We start from the raw sequence: 24261 nt of genomic DNA on the forward strand, positions 1-24261 counted from the left end.
TTGAACGGAAACGTTCAACGTCGCCGTTATCCAGTTGGAGCGATCTCCGCCGTAAATCACGCAGGATATCCATCGCGCAAATTGTTCTTGTCTTTGGTTTTGTTTTAGAAGGAAGGAAGGTGTTCAATCACGGGATTGTGAGAAAAATTCCATCCGGATGTTACTTATTCCTCGGCACGATCACTTCGGGGGAATGCCGGACGGGAGGATAAAAAGTTAACACGTTCTTTTTTTTTTTAAGAGGAAGTTTCACAACGACGTGTGTGTGTGTGTGTGTGAGGGCAGTCAAAGACTCACACAACTTCAGTGGCGAAATGCCAGCGGTGAAATGAGACTTTTTTTTTTTTCACTTCACCCACAACGATGATGGCGAAATGGATAGTACAAAAGAACGTCAGAGATTGTCGCGTTCTCTTTGCTCGTTGTTTTCACTGCATCAACACGAGGAGTGGCATCTCAGGTCGCTAACTAGCCAGCCGGCCATGCACCGCACGATGAACTGGCCCTCTCATCGATGTATCAAACACTGAGCTGCAGACAGCTCTGCAGCCGTGACTTGCTCACGTGGAAATCCGACGATACATAATCCCACGATGCGAAAAACGAGAAGACGGCAGAAATTCTTGTTTCAAATAAACACGTTTAAAAAATGGAAAAAATGGGATGAAATTACGTTCCTCGTCGGGAGTCGCAAACGCACACGCACAATAGAGTCGCACCGGCTTAATTCAAACGGCAGAACGGATCAAAAATTCTCCACGAATGCATCTCCAGTTTCACAGACAATTAAAAGGCAATGGCACAAACGCGCTGGCGAAAACGTTGCCGTCTCCAGTGTCGTGCGAGACGGCTCTGAGAAGACGGCGGTTCACGCGGGACGGCTAAAACTTCTTAGAGTTCTTGACCCGATTTTTTCCCCCTTCGTTCTTTCTTTCTCTGTTTCTTTCTTCCTTCCTTTTTATCCTTTTTTCTTCGTCTTTTCCTTCTTTCAAACCAACATTATCACTCCCGACCAGTCCCGCAGTCTTGAACGAATCCGAGAGTGGGTGTTGGCATTGATAGAGAAGGGAGAGAGAGAGAGAGAGAGAGAGAGAAAAAAAAGAGAGAAATAAATACAAATGCGATGCAACCGGATCAGCACTTGACACACAAACACTAAACAGTCTCTTGTTTGCCAAAAAAGAAAAAGGCCACAATGAAAGCGACCGGCCAGCCGATATTACATCGGGGGAACACACAGCGAGATGTCGTTGAAACTCATTTTCGTTTGATTTCAAAATTGACAGTTTGAAACGTTTCCTCATTTGGAGCCGTCTGACTTGACAATGGCGCAAGACATCTCCGAGCAACACGATACAAGAGCTGAAGCTCTCTTTTCTTTTTCTCTCTCTCTCACAAAGTTGCTAGTTTCCTGTTTCGTTCCGCCCTTTTGCTTCATCGATGGTTTTTATTTTTACATATACTCCATTCCTCTCCTCTTTCTCCTTCCTTTTCTATTTCTTTTCTGACTTTTCCCTGTTCTCCAGTCTCTCCTCTATTCCGGCTAGTTAGCTCCTCCTACGAGCAGAGCCTCTGTTATTCGTACGGGAGGAGGCGAGACCCAGCAGACAGAAAACTCCGCTTACGGCTTGTGCGTGAGTTTGGAAATCGGGGACACACGCACGGCACCAAAACGGCGTTTGATCCCGAAGCGACCTTAATAGTTGATACGCCCTTCGTTTGCCACCTACCCACCTCTCTCTTTTCTTTTTCTTTTTTCTTTTTTCATATTTCAGTCCTCGATTCCAGAGAACACGACAATATGATAAATCAAAATGCATTCGACAAACAAACGAACACGAAATTTCTGCCTTTTCATTCTGCCCGTTCCCTCCCTCGTCTTTTCTTGCGATAAATGTGGTAATTGAGTTATACCATCTCGATTTCAGTGTGTGCCTAGTCGAGCGAAAAATGCGGAGGTGCCAAATTGCCGAAGTGACTACGGGTGGTCAAAACGGAAGGTCGGCCTTGGCGGCGGTAGGATGGCGTCATTCCGCGCCAACAGACGCAGACAGCCTCTTCAAATTTCATCAGAATAAACCGTGATTCGATGGAAACGGGGAAAGAAACGAAGCGACGATGCAAGGACTCTCAGAGGGATAGAAAGAAATGAGAGAGAGAGAGATTGCGTGTACGACCAGAGTTTGTTTGAGTCGAAGAAAAGAACAGAAAAAATAATAAAAATTTTCAGACAGAATCGATCCATCATGGAAGGACGGAAGACGAGGAGCAAGCATATCGTGTCTTCCCCTCACGAAGAAAACGAAGGAGAAAAAGAAGCCAAACAACAAATTCTTGGAATGTTGCTGAGCCGCTTTCATCCAACAATGTTGTAACCTCAGCGATACTTTTTTTTTTCTTCCGGAACTGCGTTCTTTCTAATCACGAAGCGTCTGTTGATGTATAAATACGGAAACTCGAAAGCCTTTGTTTCTTTTGTCAACATCCCAAGTACACAACCACACACACAGAGCAACCTAATAAAAACGTTACTTTTTTATCTCGTCCTTCCTCTCCGTGTTTTCGTGTGTGTAAGCCCGTATATGTGTCGTTGGTTCAGACTTTGGTTTGAGCCTTTAGAGACCGGAAATCCGGCGATAAGTGTAAAGTCCAGCGAAAGTTGTCGACGTCTTGATAGAAGTAAGGCAGCGATCAGATTAGCGACGCCCTCAAACACAATGCCCCATTAAGAGTGGCCGGCAAATTCGTTTGCATTCGAAATTGAAATTCCTTCAAGGTGAGGTGTTGCAAACTTTTCTTTGCGGTGTTTTTCTAAACGACCCACCGACCGCCCTCTTCCTCCCACCACCCAAAAAAGATCCGCATACCATCAAGACGTGGTGATATTTGGGAGCTCCATCTCTTTCTTCGTAACTTATTTTCTTCTTCTTCTTCTTCTTTCGAGTCAACCGTAACCAACGGTGTTTTCCGTTTACATCCAACGGAGAAAAAGAGATAAAAATAAAAATGGGGTGGCTATAAAAACAACAATTCCCACACCGAGCAATAAATATCCCGAGAGCTTCGGTTTCGGTCCAATGAACTTTATTTTCCTTCGTGAATCATTTCCATCCATTGAAAATGAACACTTTTCTCTGCGTGTATGTGTGTCTTGAGAGAGTATGTGCGCGCGTATTTGTTGCTATGCCCAACCGAAACTAATACGCAATTTCGATGCAGGGACACTCACGGCGATGGCGAATGAAAAGTAAGGAAGGACCACAACCGGGACTCAAAAGAAAAGGAAAAGAAATAATTCAGACTTACGCTTTTCTCTCGGCGATGGAGACGGCCACAAGATCGTAAATCTGAGCTCCTGTCGGCGACGTGTTGACCAAATACAGAGCAAGTTTGTCTGCAATAACGATTGGAATTTGTGAGTTAATCGGAATACCAACAAACATATCAAGAAACCAGAACACAAGTAAAAGCGAAAGAAAAAAGAAAAAAATGGAAAAGATAACAACACAGCAATCTTTTCTATTGATATGGTTTTTTCCTCTCTGACATTCCGGTCGGATTGTTTCAAGATTGATGAGAGATAATCTCACCTGTAGCCACCGGCCGAACGAGAACTGTAGCGATTTTGATGATAGGACTGTGTGTACACTTGGATTCCTCCTTGGAGTTCAGGTAGTTGATGCTGTGGAATTTCAGCACGTACTTGTCGTCTTGCTTCTGGAGCAAGAGGATGTACTCCTCCAGGAGGACGACGTGAAGATCGACATTCTTCTGTCCTTTTGTCCTCCACGTCAGGGCGCCCTCGTAGATCAGACGGTGCTTTGTCAACTCAAAGTTCTGAAATACCAAGAAACCCTTGTAAAGAGATTGAAATGCGATAACATACTTTCCAAACACATCGCAATTGCTGTCGTCTTTGGGTATGCAGGTTGTTCCATGGAAAATAGTAATAATGATAATACCTTGAGTTCATTAGCTATGGCGTGGTCGGATTTCTCGAACGCCGACTTGTCCAGTCGACGTTGGATATCCACCAGCCGGTTGTAGTTTTCAGCCTCCTTAATGGCTTGGTTGACTTTATTGAGGATTTCGCGAGACCGTTCCAAACACCTGCGCACCAACGTCATTTCTTCACTGCGCGGCTGCGTGTACTTGGCCAGGCTTTCCAGCAAGAGCGGATATTTAGTTAACCGCTGCATGGCTGTCGGGATGATATCTTTCAACTGAAGTCGCCGACAAACGGGATTGCCTTCGGCTTCAGCCAAAAATGCCTGCGCAAATAATAGAACGATAAGTTGTCTTGCCAATCGCCAAAAACCACAGACGAGTTCGTGATGTGCAATCTAAATTTGTCTAATGGGACAACCAGAACATCGTCATCGTACCTGGAGTTTAGAGTCTTTCTTGCGTCTGTCCCTTAAACTCTCCAAAGCAACTGACTGGTACTTGCAGAAGGTGGCGGCAGCTTGCTGGAACGCTTCGCCATTAGGTCCGTCAAACTGTTTCCAAATAAAAAAACAAATCGTTAGTCTTTCTGTTGTTGTTCTCATTGAATGGAAGACGGCCGACCGGGTTTTTTCCTCTCCCGACCGGAAGTCAAAGAATAAAAAAATACTCACCATGGCAACCAGGATATCACCAACAGTTTCAACGGCCGGCTGGTCTCTTTTGCGGGCTTTCATGAGTGTGTTGAAACGTCCGTGGATTTCCAACATGTCGGGCAAATTGGGGAAGAGCAGATTAACAAGATCGCTGAAGCCGTTGTCGAGTAGCGGGCGGTAGAACACCCGGTCCAGGACCTTTAGGTTACGAACGTGACTCCGTTCGGTATGGAAGAGCTCTGTGTCAAACAAATTAAAACAGAAATTTAAAATTATGACGATGAAGTATTGGGGCCACAAGAGCTCTCAAAGAGTCGGTCAAAGCACAGCGTGATATCGTAAACATTTCGGGATCTTTCCGTCTTTACGCGCAACAGACGCATCTAATTTTAGAACCGGATGATCAAGATTTGCCAACTTGCTGGCCCATCCATTTTCTTGACGTCTCTCATCCAGTTTGAAAAATAAAATAAAAATAATAATATATGAAAAAAAAAAGAAAAAAAAGAAAAAAGTGAATAAACTAAAAAGAGAATGAAGGCTGTAAGAGTCGTAATAGGAGGGAATCAATGGCGTTGCTCGTATAACAGGTGAAAGCAAGTTATTTACCATTGACGACTTCCTGCCGTTGTTTCTCTTTGGGCGTCATCTTGTCTACAACGTCAGGATCCAAATTGCGCGTCCAATCCGGCGGATCAGGATCCGCTTCGAGGTCACTGTCCCAGGGCGTGAGCAATCCGCCGGCGTTGCATGAGGCCACGGACAAGGCGGCAGATACCCCTGACGATCCATCTGATAAGGCGGAACCCGAAATGCGGATGTCGGATGGACTGGGACTCTCCAAACTTGACAGAAACAAATCAAGAAGACGAAAATTAAAAGATGGAAATTTATGTAACAGATAGTTATATGGCGGGAAGGTGTCACGCTGTCCAAGCCACCTGTAACTCGCACGTCACGGAACTCGCACAGCTCAGAATCTATTCTTGAATATGGGTTGGCGGCGGAGGTGAATGAGCTCTGCGCCAAGTTTGAAACAACCCGGACCTCGTCATTCTTTTTTATTTTTCTTCTAGTTTGATTCTAACTACTTAACAAGCTAAACCCGGGTCATCTGTGGTGTTGTAAACCCGATACAAAACAGTTTTGGGGAATGAACCGTTATTTTTCTTTTTATTTACTATTAGTTATTTTCTCCTGTTATTTGTTTTGTTGTTCCTTTTTTTTTTTTCACTTTTCCCCCTTTTCGCCAACTTTGCAATATTAGCGGAAAAACAGCCAAGTTGTTGTCAACGGTTCGGCGATTTATGATCGAGGCCGTACGGGCGAGTGTGCGAAAGTATTTGTATATGTATATATAGAAAGGCAAGGTTATTTTCTATTAGAAATACATGTTCCTAATTTTTCGTTTCTTTCATTTTCGTTTCATTTTACCTTGTGGAGAGACTCGAATTGGACGAACTGCCAGAGTTGTTGTTGGATAGGCTCCGGTCTTCTCGATCCATGTCACTGTAGGAAAAAAGAAGAAAAAACAAAAGAAATCAATCAATGAAATCAAGTCAAGGCAATACTTTTTTTCAGGGAATTTTCGGAGATGATTAATTGAATGGACAATTCGGGGTGGGCAGGAAGAAAAGAAAAGTGGCGCGATTCGATGATTCACAGAAGAAAAAGCCTTGTGCAACCGCTCCCATACAATATTGGGTCAAGGTGCCGTCAAGTTTTTAACAGTTCTCTAAAGACTGCCCGTTTATACAAGGTTTACCAGCTCATAAATTAGGTCGAAACGAGTCGTGTTATCTTAATTCATTTTATCATCAACCGAGTATACACGCTAAGTGTACGACTTTTATCTATCGAACGGAATTAGTGGGGGCCACAATAAACTACTATCGACCATCAAAAGTCCTTCTCTCCGCACTCTTTTCCTCTGTGTGTTCCAACCCCGAGTTGTTTTTGTTTGGACAGTTGAAATGTGATTTCGGCTGGCGGCCAAACAGTTGCGCTCTTCTATTTCTCCAACTTTTTTTTTTTCTATCTCTTTCACTGATTCTCTTTCCCTTTCCCATTCTCGATAGTCGACGTGGCCGCAACCTCTTGTCCACCCATCTCGTCCAGCGGACGGGAAAAGAGGCGCCGAGCGGGCGGAACTATTTCGGGACTCGATGATCCGGCACAAAAAGGCTTCCACCCTCTCTCGTGTATATCTATGTGCCTACGTGATTTCTTCTTTCTCTTCATTTTCATCCACCCACCCTCCTCTATTTCACCACTCCCTTGCTTTTCGTAAACGGACTCGGCCATCTTGAAGTCATCCGACAGCTTTTCCATTCACTAACTCTCTCAAGGAAGAAGAAAAAAAAAAGGAGGATGAAAAAACATCAACAAAACAAGATCCTTCGACAAGCCCAACAGCTTTTTGAAAATGGTTATTATTTTGATGTCGAGGTAACGCCATCTAACGACCCTGTCGAAATTTTCCCTTTTCGTTTTTTCAAGATGAATAGAAAAAGGACAACACACACGGAAAGAAGTCAAAAGAATAAGAAGAATGCCGTGCGGAGGCGTCGGAGGCGTCGGAGGGATCACGAAGTGCCCACCCAAGTATGGACTGCGTGTGTCGAGTCATCCAACGTGATGTCATTCGACCATCGATTCTTGTGTGCGTTTTTCCCTTTCACGGGTTTCAATGTGTTCACGTGCCCTTGGCTTCTCCACCTTTTTCCTATGATCCAACGCGGATCTTTATGCTTCGAAAGAAAACCCCATTCCCCTTCGGGTGGACATTTTTATTGTTTTCCTCATGGCACGACGTTGAAACTGGATGTGTCATCCGCTCAAAAAAGATGGGACGGATCAGAGGCGCGGAGCAGAAGGGAAATGATTTTGAATTCGAGAAATCAAGGCCTACGGAAAGGAAAGCGATCCGTCTTTCGCACGTGACCATCTTTTGCGTTTGCGATCCATGTGGCTCACTGGGCAGTTCAATGAACGCCGCGCGCAGCACAAATACACTCAACACACATGGGGCAGGAACCCAAACAAATGCGGCACACTATACATCCCACTACGCAGAGCACTCAGAGGGAGAGTCCGGACGGTGTGACTTCACGCGTGCCACGTTACAGAAGTTTTGCCCTTGTGAAATCAAAACAAAAACACACGAAAACGAACAAAAAGAGAGAAAGAGAGAGAGTTTCACACACGCATGGCCGCACCTCTGCACGGCCGATCCATCAAAAGACGGTGATCAAAACATCCCAAAGGTCCTGGCGCCGAAGATGAAAACGGAGGAGCAACAACAACACAAAATTAAAAGAGAAGCGAAGAAAAACAGAAAAAAGTCAAGAAGAGAGAAAGAGAGAGAGAGAAGAAAGGGAGAATTATTGAAAGAACCTTTCCGAGAGGCACCGTCTGGCCTCATTGAGTATTTCATCGGAATGGGGTGATACAGGCGCAACAGTCGAGGCTGGAACGGCTCGATCTACCGAACGAAACGAAGCCATACGATCCACTAGGACGCTGCCCAAACTACGTGGGCTCATAGTCCGTCCAGAACTTCGTCTTTCGATCCCAAATGAGACGGCCATGTCTTTTCTTTGAATTGAACAACACTAACGAGAAACAAGTGGCGACAGGCACTCGATAGTCGCGTTTTAGCGGTAATGGCGTTTGGAAAGTGTTGCCGATTGAACTCGAAATTGAATGGACTTTTGCGACTTTTTAGGTCGACATGGTCAACTGCACCTGACGACGATCTCTCCTCACATTTTATAGTTCAAGACAGACAGACACCGGCACGGAAACGGTGACACCAGACGGGGGAAAAAAATGAGGACGACGTTTCAGGCACTGGGTAATCAATCAGCAATCAATTCTTTTCGCTTGCCGATACAATCGATTATTATGAAAACAACAAGCTCCTGCTGGGGTGGGAGAAGTAAAAAAGCATGTGCAGTGGAAACAAAACGCGTGCGGATGCGCGGATGAACCGGCGACAACTGAGCCCGTGCCAAAGGACATGACGAAGACCTCCAGAAAAGACGGGACAAAGAGTCTAAAGAGTGGAGAAGAAGAAGGAAAGTCGAGATGAAAGAAAAGACGAAAGAGAGAGAGAGAGAGAGAGAGAGAGAAGAAGAAAAGTGAGCATCTCTTTCCTAGCTCCCAAGGAGGGAGCGGCCCACCCAGTTCGTCTCCTCCCCGTTTTGTAGACGCCCCCACACTCCTCCCAAGAAAGAAGGAGAAGAAGGAAGCGTAAATATAGAAAGCCAAAAACCCAAAAAGATAGCCCATCTTCTAGCCTTTTTGTACAGAGTACGAGTGTGTGTTTTTTGTTTCTTTTTTATTCGGTAGCGACTTGTTGCCAACATTCAGCTTCGGTCTGCTGAACTGCGTCCTCTTCGGCTCCTCACCTTTCGACGACAGTTCGTGGCGACTTCATGAAATACTTGCGCCCAACAATATCACAATAATTTACTACCGTCTATTTGGGTTTCCTTCAAAACCAAAACGAAAAAACTAACCAATCAACTTAATCACGAATCTTCGCCATCTAATAATTCGTTTGGCTATTTTCTTTTTCTTGTTTTAAGCCTTCCACAAAAGGGTGTAAACCTTTGCATATTTGATCGGACAAAAGGGCCCGACGGAACGAATCAAACTATGGCGATGAGCAGTGAAAGGTGTGGAACTGGGTACAACACCTTCTGAGTCACTGGTTTCTGTTTTTGTTTTTCTATGAATAGGACGATGTCCATTTTGGAAATTGGTTTTTGGTTAAGTGGCGCGGTGGAATTTGGACTCTGCGAACTCGCGACAAAAAATACGGTTATGAATCCTACACAAGTCAAAGTCTCTCTTTAAACAAAAACAAATGACGAATGATTTGCATGCGATGAAAGCGGCTGCCGAAACAAATGGGACTTGCGTTCGCTTCTTTTTCACATCTTTCAGGTTTACATGGATATTATTTACTCAAGTCACGTAACCCTTGGGTCATCAGGATGAATGGCGTCAGTGAATAGCTCAAAAGTTTTTTTTTTTTTTTTTTTTTTTACAAAATAACCGCAAACTCTCATCGAATTTCGGATATTCAGCGGAGAAAGCAGGGAAGGTGAGAAAGAGAGAAGCTAGTGACGTCGGTACACGTCAATAACGCGCCGGTCGGCTACAGTCTAAATATACATGGGCGCATACAACATCGTTAGGACATGACATCGGGAAATGGAAGGCAGAAGCAGCAGCCATATGAGCGTTCCGATAAGATAATCATTTGTTTTCCCTTTTTATGATTTTGTTGTCAGAAAATCCGCCTTTTTTTTTTCGAGGGTACACACACTGTGTGCAGTGGGGTTTATAAATAAATCCCCCGGAGGAAAGGGCGCACCATCTATCGGTTAATGCTATCACTCAACGAGTTATAATTATAATTAGAAAGAATAATAAGGAAGAAGAAGAAGAAGAATATCACGAAAAGAGGCAACAGCTGAAGGAACAACAGCAACGAAAGAAGGTGGGATCGGATCATGATGGATGTCTCATCACAATGCAAAATAGGCTTTCAGTTGGGGTTCCCTCTGATTGGACGAGTACGACTATGAGTAAGGCTTATGAATAATAGATGAGAGGAGGAATCTGAATTCGGCCACTCTTAAGCAGTGGGTAAAGACTCGGCAGAGAAAATCATAAAAAAAAACAGTGACTCACCTGGAATGGGATGGTGGAAGATTCGGGTCGCTATGTTTCCGCTTTTCCCGATGTTTCTATACAAATGCAGAACAACAAAAAATAAACATTAAATTCCCTCATTCAATCATACAACAAACCAAACAAAAAATGAAAGGAGAAACAAATCAAAAAGGTTGTCTGTTTCTTACCCTCTGCGCCCGTTCACGCAGACTCTCCGAACGGCTGACTTTCTTTTTACTGAAGTTGGATGCGCCGGAACTGGAGAAACGAAACAAAAAGACAAACACAACAAATTAAATCCACTGAGTCACTCACTGCATCCGATTTTATTTCTGTTTTATTTTGTTTTGTTTTGTTTTGTTTAGGAAAGGAGATCCTCTAAAAAATATATTACGATCCCAACCGCCGATCGCGTCCTTCCCATCACAAAATTGCTCCGAAAAAACGGCAAGCACACAATCCTCGTAGGAGATTTAGTCATAGAGACACACAAACGCACTCGGCAAGTGCGAACCAGGCACGCACCAAAAGCAGACTGTGACTGGGCGATGATAAAGAGAGATTAAATCGAGACGCAAGCGAATGGAAGCCAAGAAAAACGACCGAAAATGTTTCCCATTCTCTTTTTGACTTGTTTTCACTCGATGAGACTGACTCCTTACGCATTCGAGATATAGAAGACAAGGCTAGAGAGAGACTGAGCGAGAGAGAAAGAAAGCAAAGCAAAGAAAGAAACGAAACGAGAAAAGAGAGACAAAGATAAATGCCACGACAAAAGCGATAAAGAATAGTGCGGCCACAACGAACGGACGCGCAACCCACACACACACGAGAGAGCGATCGAATGGGCACCCCGCGCTATCAGCAGTCCCGTCCCGTCAAAACCGGTCAACAACGGGCCGGCTGTCTGCCAGAATTTCGCGGTCTATGCTTAGCTGGACTCTTTCCGAGGCGGATACACATATTAGAAAATGAGAAATCAAAAAGGGTTGCCTCGGATCGGCAAACGGCGAAGTGGGTTCGCTGCTGATCGCCAGGCATTCAGACGACTTGGCATTGATCACCAACTGAGGCAACGGTTGTTGCTGTTGTGGTTGTGGCGCGTTGTGGTGGTGCAAAGTGTTCGCTTTCCTCGACTGGCGTTCGCTGGCCGACTGGCCGACGTCCAGCACCGCTGAATGGATTGAATTCATCACCATAGCGGCTAGATGATTTCCCGATGGCATCGGGCTCAGACTGCGCCCTTTCGGCTCCACGGGACCACCGCCGCCGCCGCTGCCGTGAGTGTTGAGTCTTTGCGGTTTGGGTGCGGTCGACGGCTTCAGCTCCGAGACCGAGGACGATGGCGATGATTTGGAATGAAAACTCTGCGATGAGAGATCCATTGGGCTTCTTTTGCGCCGGAAAAGTCCGCCCAGACTGGACGGCGACGAGGTCAGCGAAGTGTGCGTGTTGTTGTTTTCAGGCGAGGCGGCCGAAAGGCTGCGCCCAGGTAAAGAAACCCCCACCTGTTTTCGCACCGGGCTGGGACTGTGATTCGGCAGACGGAAGCCTTCCACCATGCTGGCAGCCATTTCGACAGTGGTGGCACAAATGGGACTGGTGCACCTTCGATGGAACGCCGACAACTCCGTTCCCAAATCAGTCGACTCGATGTGTCCGCTTTTCAAGGATCGAGACGGCGACGACAACTCGCGTGGCTCGATATCGACCCCAACGGCCGCAGGTTCAGAGTGCCGTTTCGATCCAACCTCGTTCGTGTCATTCTCTTCCGTTTGCCGGTTGGCAACGGCCGGACGAGAATGTTGGTGGTGGTGATGTCGTTTGCGGTGAAACATGGCGTCGTCGTCGGCGGCGGCGGCGGCTCCCTTCTTCTTATTATTATTTTCGTCGTGTAACTTGTTTTGGATTTTTCTTCGTCTAGGAAAAAGCGAGTCGGTCGAGTCTCTCGTCTTATCGCCAACGTCGGAAACCAATCTAGCGGACGAGGAGGTCGACAGAGAGCGAACGCCTCTGTTCCACCCACTTTGGCCGACTTTATACCCTTCGCCGAGGAGAGAGAACCTACACACAATCCAACTCCTTTTTTTCTCTCTTCTGCTTTTTCGCTCTGATATTCTTCTTCCTCTTCTCTTTTTTCTCTTTTTTTTTTACAAAAAGCAAAGATTCAATCGCATACACACAACACAAACACACTGATCGATTCGGTTTCGTTTTGTTTCGGCCAATGCCAACTTTTCATTCGACCTTTCCCCCTCTCTATTCCACTGGGTCTGGATTTTTATTTCCAATTTCTATTTTCTTCCGGCCGTATGGTAACAAGCTCGAGATAAGACTATCCCGAACAACCGGATGCACACACACACGCACACACATACACACACAAACACGCAGATGAAGTCAAATGAGTAGTATAGTAACTTCGTCGTCTACGACGAGAGGGGGCGACGTTGCAAAAAGAAAAAAACAAAAATCGGTAGGGCGAATCAGTTGAATTGAATCGACCAGCGGATTCCAGATGGAAAAAGGGGGCAATAACTTCTTATCGAGATCAAGATTCGATTAGATGTCGTCACTTTTCGATGTTTCCTCCACTAGCGCTAGAGCCACTTTAGAGTTTTCTCTCGTTCCTTGTTTTTTCTTTTCCTTTTTTTCTTTTTTTGCACAGACTGTCAGGAGAACACAGACGACATAACGGTGAATCACGGAGCCTAATAATAGCGCAACACAAGAAACCCGAAGCGTTTTCAAGTGTTTTCTTCGACCGGACAAAAGGAAAAAATTTATTTCGAGTGAGTGGTGGTGGTGTGGCGGCAGCAGTGTGTTCAACTTGTCGGCCGGTCGAGCAGAGCACAAAATCAAGGCAGGGGACAGGGGGTGCAACAGAGAGAGAGAGAAGGAGCGAGAGAGACCGAGTGGGTCGCACGGGCGTTAGAGCACTACCAAGGCGAACGGGAAATGGTAGGACCACGCCGGGACGGAGACGAGGGCGGGCTGATAAAAACGGAAGTGCGCGCCCGCTAGTGAGCCGCACACAACTGAGGCCGGGGCTTGTTCGGTTCATCCTTTCCTTATAGACCGTAAAAAAATTACACACACACCACACACACACACACACACGCTACACACACAATCCCATCTGCATTTCTGGATGGTTGCCCATTGTATTCCTATTGGCCCCAACAGCGCCAACTCCAACCTCTTCGCAACCCTTTTAGCCTATTTCATCCCTCTCAATCTCTTCTCCACTCCTTTTCTTCGGCACCCCCGCAAATGGTAAATAAGAATTACGTAACTAGCCGACGAAATGATTGAAGTAAGTGTGGAATGGCGTCGACTGGCTCCGTCATTCACTCGATTTTTTTTCTCTCTCTCTCTTTCTTTCCCACAAAATAAAAATTAAAAGAAGATTCCAATTCCATGAAGAAGAAGAAGAAAAAAAAGAACGTCATCTTGTCAACACGCGCAATTGGGCCGAAACCGGTAGAAAATAGGGTCGGAATGGAGGAGAGGAACCCGGTGCGGCCGGATGCCAGAAAAGCCCCAAAGGAAAATTCTATTAACCGAAAATCTGTCGTTTTTCGCTGTTCGCAAGGGGATGGCCATCAGCTGTTGGACCGACGACGACGATGACGACCCAGGTCCAAGTGGAAACAGAAAACCTGGCGGATGTGGTCATTGCTTCTGGTTAACGTCATGATCAAAAACACGCAAAACAGGAGAGACTTAAAAAAAGAAAAGTTGGGGGTGCGGGGGAGGGTGCCATGGGTGCGTCGACTTAAAGAGCCGCTCGCGGATATTTATACAGTAATTTCTTCGACTCATTTTGGCTGCTTCAATCGACAACCATCTTCTTCGTTTTGAGCCGAGAGAATCCAGTATAGTGCCCGCCGCGCCATCGTGTTCACGACTCCTTTTGCGTGTTTTTTGTTTTGTTTTGATTTTTGTTTTTGTGTTTTTTCTTGTTCTTCCTCCTTGCACAGTGCCCGCGTATCGTGTGTGTATGACAACTGGCAAGAGACCAAACAGGCATGCGGCCAGCTCCTTCTCGCTGGTTCTTTCCGTCCTTGCTCGTACACGCGCCCGCTATATTATTCTTTCCTTTGCCTTTTGTTATTTTTTTGTCTTTTGGAAAAGGCAGGAAAAAGACGAGAGTGAAAAAAAAAAAAAAAGTCCGCACACATCTTTTCCTATTCGTTTTTCTCCGTCTTGCGCGCGCGCCTTCACACACATGCAATGGGCACTCCGCGCTTCGCGCTCGTACAGACCCAAATATAGCATCCAGCTGACCCTCAAAATGCAAAATAAAAAATTCGGGCGTGACCGCCTGTGTCTGTGGAGCATCTAAGCGAAAGGAATGAAATCGGAATGAAAAGTCTATCTATAAAAACAAGGCCCGGCTAATCATCATTTGGCAACAGCAACTACACCACCCTCTTACCCCAGTAACTAACTCTCTTCCGTCTTTTACTCCGGACACAGCCGCTAGATGGCAGTGACCAACACGGTCGGGATCGTAATAATTATTGGTTTATCGCTATCAAATTATCAATGAAGGTGTACCTGTCGAGCTCCTCTTCGTACGGTGGTGTGTAACCGGCCCGTCTGTCAGCCTCTCCAAACGAATCGGATCCCGATCCAGTTCCCGAACGTCGATCACGTGCTCCATCTCTCGAGCCGTCATTGAACGATCGGCCGTTAGATCCCAATCCGCTCTGCTTGTCACCTGCTTTTATTTTTGGCGGAACCAAGAACGAGACAAAAAAAAGAAACGAAATAATTAGTAGAGCAAAGAAAGAAACTGAGGAAGAGAGAATAACTTTCTCCATTGAATGCGCGGAATAATAACAACAACAACAAAAGAGTGGGGAAAAAAGGAAAAAAAAAATGATACAAAAATAAGCTCTCGGGATCTGTTCCGGCTAAACGAGCAGGAGGAAACGGAGTAGGGAAACCCCCAAAAATACAATTTTTCTCTTTCTATACAAAAGCTCCTATGGATATAATAATGGCCCTCCCTGGAGTTTTGTTTCTTCCATTTCCTGGCCGCGGAGAAAAGAGAAAAGCGAGACTTTGACAGAATGAGCCAGCTCTCCCTTTTCATTTTCATTTTTTATCACAATAATAATAATGAATGGTGCACATTTAAATTTATCTAAAATCCGCTATTCCGTAACAACTAAGCAACAAAAAAAAGGGGGGAGAGAAATAGAGAAAAAGGGGACGGCCGGTACTGACGCAAACTCGACCGGAGGTTGTTCACACCTAAAAAAAAATAAAATTCTATACGTCAAATCAACAAAGAATAAAGTAAAGAGATCAAAGAGATAACACGACAGACGGTGGTACACATGAGGTCTATGCGCATTTCTTCTTTTCCACGCTCCACCAGGTTGTGATGCATCACCACCAATCCCACAAAGCAAAAACACCCCTTTCCCTTTCTGAATTCCTTTTGTCCCAAGTTGACGGGCAACGGGGGACGCATATTACATAAAAAAATATGATTGAAGAAGAAGAATAATAATAAAAAACAACAAGCGACGCGGGGAGCGGAGCAGCAAGCAAGAAAGAGGAGGGCTTTGTTTGCTCCGGACACTAGTCAGCGGATTGTCATCAGTGGACAAGAAGACGGACGATACATTGAAACTCATTCCGTCTGTGGTGGCGCCATATGGTTTCTTCTCGCCTAATTGGATAGAACATAAAAACATCACGAAAAGTCTTCGCGCCAAGAAGCAAGGGCGACAGACGATGTCGTCTCCCGAGTGTCACAAAGGGAACGAACGAAAGAAGAAGCAGAAGCAGAAAAAATAAAAATAAAATAAAGACGGAACAGGTGTTTTGCCGGCCTATGGCTATAAAAGATACCATCTTTTTCACAGCTCACGATTGAAATCACACGAAGAAATCGGTTTGAGGTTTCCTATACAATTGGTAAAACCACCAGTCATCAACTACGAGTACAACCGCCACTACTTGTAACTACCTGGTCGATTACGCAAGACGACAGCGTAGACGGGCGCTGCTGAAGGGGTGGTAATTCGAGTGCACAAGACACCGGGTGCGTGAGGTGGGACAGGGGGAGGAGGTGGACTCGATCGATGAGACGGAGGTGGCGGAGGAGAAGGAGGCGGAAGAGGTGGCAGCGGTGGTGGTGGGGCTGGAAGAGATGGACGGTCGATATCGTCGCTCAATAGAGTGTAAGATCCGGACAGGTGCGATTCGGACGAAGCCAAAGTCGACATGAGTCCGTTGTGTCGCAAACTGGCCGATTGCTTGCGCAACGGCCGAATCTGTCGCACTTCATTAGTCGATCGGCATCGATATGGAGCGATGTAAGTGGGCTCCAGTTTAGTGTAGGCCGACGTGCGGGGACGTCGCAGGAGCAGCTGTTGCGAGTCGCTGCTCAACTCACTCTGCACTCGTTTGAGACGATTAGCCGCTCGAGTTCCCCAACTGGAAGAGCCGTTAGCGACTTGAACCGTTGGCGAACGCACATCCGACAGCGAATCAGAAACCCGAGTGGCAGCAGCGTCCCTCGGCTCCTGGTAGCAAGAAGCCGATCGTTTCAAATCGGTATGCGACGCGGAAATTGGTCGATTTTTGGGCGGAGGCAGAGGTGGAGGAGGAGAAGTCGTTTCGGTTCTTCCGTTCGTTTCAGTCCGAACTGTGCGAGCGGTCGCACGACGTCTAATTTGCCATGCGTGCGGAGGGATGGGTGGGGGCACTGTGGAAGTGGGAGACCAAGAGGATGGACGTCGCGGGAAATAAGACAAAATGCCATAACGTGACGGAGTGGCGGGGGAGGCTGCTGCTGCCGCTGCTGCTGGAGGAGGCGGCGGTGGCGGCGGCGGATGAGAGGGAGGTGGCGGAAGCGGATTAGGCACAGCGGGATGGACCAACCCTTGAACTTTTGGTCGGGGACCCCAATATTTGACATCTTCGTCGTCCTGCGGATGAGCAACTCTTTCTCCTCCTTCTTCATCGTCGTCCTCATCTTCTTCTTCGTCCTCCTCTTTGGTGTTGCAAGGCTTGGCCGTGAAGATCCACGGACTGAAATTTTCAAATTCCCATTCTGATCCAGCGTTCTTGAAAGCCGTAGGACCTTCGCGATCCCCACCACCTCCCACTCCGCGACTCAGACTCAACTTATACTTGCGCTTACGCAGCTTTAACCTGAGACTCTGCATGCCGAATCCAGATGCTGAGGATTCGAACGTGATCAAGGGGGATACGCAGCAGACACAGAGACACACAAACAGACACGAAGAGTTTCCGGTGAAATGGAATCGTGTCGCGCACAAACACAAAATTCCGTGACAAAATGCAAAAACCCGCCCGACTTGTTATCTGTTTTCAACCACTCGACGGCGCCATTGTTTTCTTCCTCTTTCCACAGTCAGTTTATTTCTTTTTCTTCCGATCGCTTTTTCCTCACGCAACTCACGGGATTTCTTTTCACTTTAATCAGCTCGACTCGGGTTCTTTCGTTTTTCTTTTTTCTTAATTTCTATTGTAAAGTGTGTCCAGTCGAATCTGAGTCCGTTCCCAGTCGAACGAGGAAGTTACAACAGCTGGGCGCACAAACATTAAAAAAAGATTTCGACAACCACAAAGACTTTGTCTTTTCTCCCTTTCTCTCTAAAACACATTCAAAATCGTAGGGGTCCGAGAGATATTCAGATTTCGTTACGGATAACAATCAAAAGTCACAACCAGATCAAATGTTAAGACTGCAAGGTCCCTCAAAAGCGACCCAGCAATAAGCAACAACAAAGGCACAGGCACCACTGCACAACTTTCCGATGTTCGTCTAATCCAGCAGACGACGTGATTTTCTCTGAGCGACAAAAATTGCCAGCAGAGCCCAAGGAGGTTCACAGAGTTATCGATCAGTGGCCGGGGTTTGGCGCGGCTGCGCACTCTGGGCTAACAATAACAACAATAAAGGAATCCCACAACAAAACGAACTGTCGAATTGAAAAACGACTTGAACACTAAATGGATCACAATTCACATACACTTCCAAGAGTTCCCCCGTCTTAAGAGATTACGAGAGAGAGAGAGGGGGAGAAGAAGCTTCACAGGTAACACTTGCAAGCATTAAGTAGTTGTGAAGTCAAACAAATCAATTGTAGTTAAACTTAAAACAGTGAAAATCGTCGCCATTTGCCGGCAATGTAACGATAAGCAGCCGGACTAGTCCGAGAGCACCGAGCTGACTAAATACATTCGACGGCGGACAGAGTCCCGACTGGTAAATGCTTTTTGTTTTCAAAAAGTCAAATATCTCGGCTTGGTCGTTGGACGAACGAGCGACGGCGACGACCAACGATAGAAGGCGGCCCGAACGGTTTTTCGGCACCATACGGTTACCTTGGCAACCCTCAGCTATTGGTTTACGTCATGGCTTCTTCAAACTCCACCCCCTTTTCTCGGCCGTTCTTGCTCTATGGCATTCAAAGGAGGGCGCTCTCTTTTTAACACGGTCTACATCTACCAGTCTTCTACCTGTTATTTTTTGTTCGTTTGATTCGTTTGCTTTTGCTCGGTAATTTCAACCCATAGTCTCTCGTTGCACGTCTCATATGGAACGGGATTTTCAGATATCCGTACCCATGTACGTATTCGCGAAATACTACAAGTATCATTTATTTATTTTCTCATTCTCTCTTTCTCTCTTTCTCTTTACCAAATCACGAAAGGTTTCATCATATAACACGCGGGACCGGATGTGCGCGCGGGCGTCTATTTCTTAACGTCAAAATTTTTAAGGGTCTTTTCGCCGCTCTCTACCTTTAGAAACACGCACATGACGAAGCACAAGACGATAATCAGCCAAATGACGAAAAAGAGAGGCACTGACGGAAACAACGTCAGTCGTGTCCGTCTGTCAAGCGACACTAAAGTGGCTGATGAATATGAGAGGAAAACAGGAATGAGGGGAAATAAACCAGAAACGAAGAATCATAATAACAGTCGGAAAGCGGGGATTGTGGAACCTTCAAAAATTTAAGACAGGATGTGCCGCGCGCTCACGCTGGCGGTTTTTTCACGCACTACACATCAAGAACTGAGATTTTTTTAATAGCTGGTGGGTACTTAATAATTTTCATGGGATGCTCTGATTTTCGTTTTTGATTTTTTTCTTTCATCTTAAAATAAAATAGGAAATCCCAGTTATGGCTTTGAACGCATTATTCGATGAAATGGCCATAAACGGGAGCCATCAAATGAAAATCTTCTTACAATGGTAACGGCACAGAAAAGGACTTTTACGTTCTTCCCTTTCTCTGTGCAAACGATTGGAAATTTTTTTCTTTTTTAGAAATCGCCGACTCCGAGGTTACTTCATCGATTTTCGTCGAACACACAACGGGAGTTTTCTATATTCTATCGAGTACCTTAAATTCCGGCATTGAGAAGAGGCAAAACTCATGGTCGTTGTTTCCATTAAACGCTGTTGGCAAACACACACGCACGTGCACTAGTGGCCAAAAAGAGGGAAAGGGGGGGGGGATCTCTCTTTTAAAAAATAAACAAGCACACAACACACACAAGAAAAAAAACCCATATGATCCACGAATAGGATTTTTCAAGGCCGGGACGCTCAGTGCACGGATCTCGCTCGTTCACTCTTTGGAGGATATCTCTCTCTTCCATACACATTACACAATGCCCCTACGCATCAACTCCAAAACTGTTGATCTTAACTCATGCACCATTGAATAATTCTGAAGAAAACTGAAGTACTCCTCCGATGCAAACCTAAACTACGATTGCAGTTACATTGAATCATTCTTCTGCCGCGAAGAGGAGCTTATCTACGTCAGCACAATCACAGGGGACTAGAGGTACCTGAAGCCCAGGCTTTGATGAGACGTCGGAAACTTGAATTTCGCCTGAGAGGAGAAGCGCCAAACCGGTCGTTGGGTGTTGGTTCCATTCTTGTTTAGCGCTTTGTGTAAATGTGTGTGTGTGTGCCAAACGGGACGAAAGAGGAAAAGTTCACACAATCCTTCTATATAGTATACGACGTGATGATGATGATGATGATGGTAGGGACGACGGTGACAATGACAACAACACACTGGTAATTATTACTCACTTCATCACTAAAATTCCGAGAAGTCAAGTTCATTCAACTTTGAAATGTGGCTCTTGAGTTGCTAATCCAAAAGTATTATTCCCATTCAGGTACGAAAGTAGGCGGTGAATGTCATTTCGCTAAATGGACATTATGTGTCGACGACGAAAAAGGCGCAAAGAAATCAAATGCGAAAACAGTCCAAATAGGGAAGAAAAAAAATTGCTTGTTGACCGCTAGTCAATTACTGTTCCATTAACGTGGCTGCCACGGCCACCATTCACTGAATCTCATCAACAGATGATGTTCGTCACCATGAAAAGGTCAGAAAAACATTCACGAATGACGGACCCGGTTTGCCCCTTTCCCGATCGCAAGGCGGTGCGCAGCAAGCAGCAGCAGCCCCTCATTCGCCACATCTCTTCTTTCCATCCTCCGCAAAACTCCGCCGACAGTAATTAGTTACTTCCGTTCCAACCGGCCGACTGGCAAGTTTTCCCTTTTCCTTCGTCTTCCACTAAACGTGTGGGAAGACTCACGATGAGATGTTGATCAGATCCCATGTCGCTATTGACGAACCTCGTTACTAGCGCTGAACTCGAGTCCCATTCAAAAAAAAAAAAACTTTATGACGTCAGCAGATGGAAACAACGGGAGCCTACGCAAAAAGAGAACTACTTGCATCCGATGAACAGTCGAAGGTCCTAATCGAACCCTATAAACAGACACATCCGATATCAAGAGGAACCAGGGAAGTGAATGGACCCTATGGGCAGCGGCTGGACACACTCTTTGTTCAACAGTCTTGAATTTCTCCTAGACGGCACAAACAAACACATAAACGCACAAGGAGGTTTATTCAACTGCTGCACAGTAGCACCCAGCCGTTTTTATTACTGCGATTGCCACACGTAGACTTGTCGAACTATGAACGAAAACTAGCCCTCACCGAAAAGCATCTAGCCAAAAATTAATGCCACGTTCAAACATCGATTGTTTTGACGACGATGTTGTTCAAACTTAACTGCGCGAACTGAGCGAGCGCGTGCGTGCGGCCCAACTGGCGTTCAATCCGCGACTGACTTGTAGGGACAGCCCATTGCCGTCGTTTTCTGCCATAGAGAGTGCGTGTGTGTGTGTGTCTGTGTGGAACGAGCACTATTCATCTCCGCGACTGGCTAAATTCTTTTTCAGTTTTTTTTTCGCTTTTTCCTTTCCTTTTCTTCCTCTTTTTTAGTTACTGTTTACCTACAACTTGTTTTGTTCCTCCCACTCTTCGCTCCCTTGTTTTGGCAAAAGGGGAAAATTTTTTTTTTGCCCCTATTCTTTTGTATTTGACGGGCAAGTTGCCCGTTAGTTACGCATATGCAAATGTCACGCGTTAAAGAAAGCAGAAGCAAACGGACAGAAAAAAAAGAGAATCCTTTTGCTTTGCGCGACTCAAACTTAAAAAAAAAAAACATAGAAATAAAAAGATAGAAAAGTGGAAAAAACCGCTGCGGCTATGAATGTGGTTGCGCGGTGGTTAGTGAAGGCGACGACCACCACCGGCGACGGCAGCGCCCGAGATTGACTTCTTTTCTTCATGTCGTTTCTTTTCTTTTTTCCAGCGTTTACTCCGCCTTTTTTCTCTTTTTTCTTCTCTTCCCTTTTGAGGTTGCTATTGAGGCCGTCCTTATTCTTAGTCCCTCAGCCGCATTAGCATTTGCGGATGGAGCGAAAGAAGTGAGAGAGAGATGCCTGAATCGGCAGCAGCAAGCAAGCGAAAACTCCTTAACGGATAATATTTTTTAACAACGTCCGCAAAAGCTTCTGGCTGATCTATTGGCCCGTCATTTCTGGCTTCCACTTCCACACAACTAAGCAGCGACACCGCCAGAAAGAAGAAAAAAAAAATATTGCCATCACTCGACTCGATGGTAAAAAGTTTAAAAGATTGCATATGCTGCACGCGGCCGACAGGTTAGCAACAAAACCCATCCACCACCACACCGCACCGCTGCATGTGCGCTAACATTTGGTGACTTGTAGAAAACCAGAGTGAGAAGCGGATTAGTGAAAACTCCTAGACGGAGAAAGAAAGAAATCCAGGAAAACGTCGAAGAATTGCAAAAAAAATAAAAGAGGTCATGAAATACAATTACTCGTCTAAAGAATGATGGGAACAACTTGGCACGGCCCATAATGGCGTGTTTTTCTCTCAACCGCTGATTTGTGTGACATCCGAATGACGTCAAACAACAGCGACTACCAACGGCGGAGAGGGAGAGAGAGAGAGAGAGGGAGACGAAAAGAAAAAGAGATATGTAGATGATCGGTCTGGCGACTGTGAGGATTGTTTGCGCGCTCCACCATCGGACCATCCTTCTTCATCAATCGAAAGAACCATTCAAAAAGACGTGACCACACTTATTCTTGGGGGCTTTCTTGTTTTCTTTTTTGGGAACTAGGATTCAGTCGTCACGATTTCGCTCTCTAATGGTGCCTCTAAATCAACCCGCGAAATAAATAAATAAACTCAGAAATAAAAAGGAAAAAAAAAATGGACAAGGGATAGAAAGGATACGAAATACGAGAGATAGCTGGAAATCAGACTTCCAACTTTGATTTGGTGATTGCACGGTGAAGAGTCCAGTCCTACGAAAGCTTGCCAATGCATTGGCAAAAGGAGAAGAAGCCAAGCAGGGGAAAAACAGGAAATCTTGTTGAATGTTTTTTGCCCCCTTATTTTAACAAAACCATTTCCTTCATCTCTTTGGGACACGAGCCCAACTCAAAAGCGAGACGACGTTGTTGGCAGCGTGTCGTGGCGATTTTCTACAGTTTTGCGACGGTCGAGAGTTTCGGTAACGATCTCGCCATTACGAGCAAATCTTTGGTCTGAAGGAGAAGGAGAAAAAAGAAGAAGAAGGAAAACGAGGCATTTACGTAAATGGTCGGTTAAATTGAGAACTACTATACACACTCGAGCCTTTCCCGACAGGCCAGAAATCAATAATCCAGTGCTAGGAAGAGATAGCAGCTGCGAGAATCCATGGAAACCCGAGCGATTCGGAGGGAGTAGGGACTAAGGAACCCGTTTCCACGGAGCTTTTAAGCACGCAAGAAAAGAAGCTCTACTTTTACGAATTATAAATACAACACGATCGGCTTTTGGAAAGGGTCTCGAGGAAAAACCGAACTCGTGTAGTTGTTCACAATTAATTAAAAGGAAGATGGGGAAAACACTCACCTGTTGACGATTCAGAATCCAGCGATCCGGTAGCAGACGCTTCTAGGGAGTCGTCGGCGCGACGTAAATTTTTATCTCCGAATCCTTTTGGTCATTGTGTGACACGTACGAGAAAAACAAAAATAAGGATAAAGTGGTTACCGTCATGATCTCTTGAGATAAATGTCTGATTTCGTGTAATACCTTGGGTGGTCAACTTTCTCTTTAGTTCCCTTTCAGGACGAAAGCGATCGACAATCTTGCTGATGCGATCGTTACCACGATCCTTGCGATGTAGAGCCCCGATACAGCTCTCCTCGATTACCTTGACGCATCCTTTGTGGATGTTCATCTCGCAATCTACACAAACAAAAGGAAAAAGGGGATAAATAACAGGGGCCAATAAGAGAATAATCACGCCCTTCTTCTACGGACGCCGTAGCGGTTGGCTATAATTTATTACTTGTGCATTGGTATCCCTGGGGACTGGTGCCCCACAAGACGTTGCCACAGTGATTGCAGAGTGTCACGCTGAAATACTGGTGGGCCACAAAGTGATGGCCCTTGGCAGTCAGTTGCTGTCGGATGGAAAACAAAGGCAGATGAGTCAGCAACATCAACATCAATAGACGGGTTTATATGGAAATGCAAAAAAAAAAAGAAGAAAAAGA

At 45.6% G+C, this 24261-nt stretch overlaps 1 protein-coding gene across 11 annotated transcripts in view; it reads right to left on the reverse strand.

The window, feature by feature from the left end:
• Nucleotides 1-24261, reverse strand: part of LOC124313870 (rho guanine nucleotide exchange factor 11-like) — a 41896-nt gene that overhangs the window by 8050 nt on the left and 9585 nt on the right. For 9 of the 11 annotated variants that reach the window (XM_046778702.1, XM_046778707.1, XM_046778706.1 and 6 more), the window contains 13 exons: nt 24054-24168; nt 23795-23950; nt 23612-23695; nt 14853-15018; nt 10478-10547; nt 10308-10363; nt 6036-6110; nt 5211-5446; nt 4620-4840; nt 4386-4499; nt 3963-4271; nt 3591-3855; nt 3307-3394 (listed from right to left, as the gene is read on the reverse strand). In XM_046778702.1, the coding sequence (XP_046634658.1) occupies nt 3307-3394; nt 3591-3855; nt 3963-4271; nt 4386-4499; nt 4620-4840; nt 5211-5446; nt 6036-6110; nt 10308-10363; nt 10478-10547; nt 14853-15018; nt 23612-23695; nt 23795-23950; nt 24054-24168 (1955 nt within the window). The remainder of the gene's footprint in view (nt 1-3306; nt 3395-3590; nt 3856-3962; nt 4272-4385; nt 4500-4619; nt 4841-5210; nt 5447-6035; nt 6111-10307; nt 10364-10477; nt 10548-14852; nt 15019-23611; nt 23696-23794; nt 23951-24053; nt 24169-24261) is intronic. The other 2 variants (XM_046778704.1, XM_046778705.1) reach the window with 2 other exon arrangements.

Source organism: Daphnia pulicaria, chromosome 10, assembly GCF_021234035.1.
Source record: "Daphnia pulicaria isolate SC F1-1A chromosome 10, SC_F0-13Bv2, whole genome shotgun sequence".
Taxonomy (NCBI): Eukaryota; Metazoa; Arthropoda; class Branchiopoda; order Diplostraca; family Daphniidae; genus Daphnia; species Daphnia pulicaria.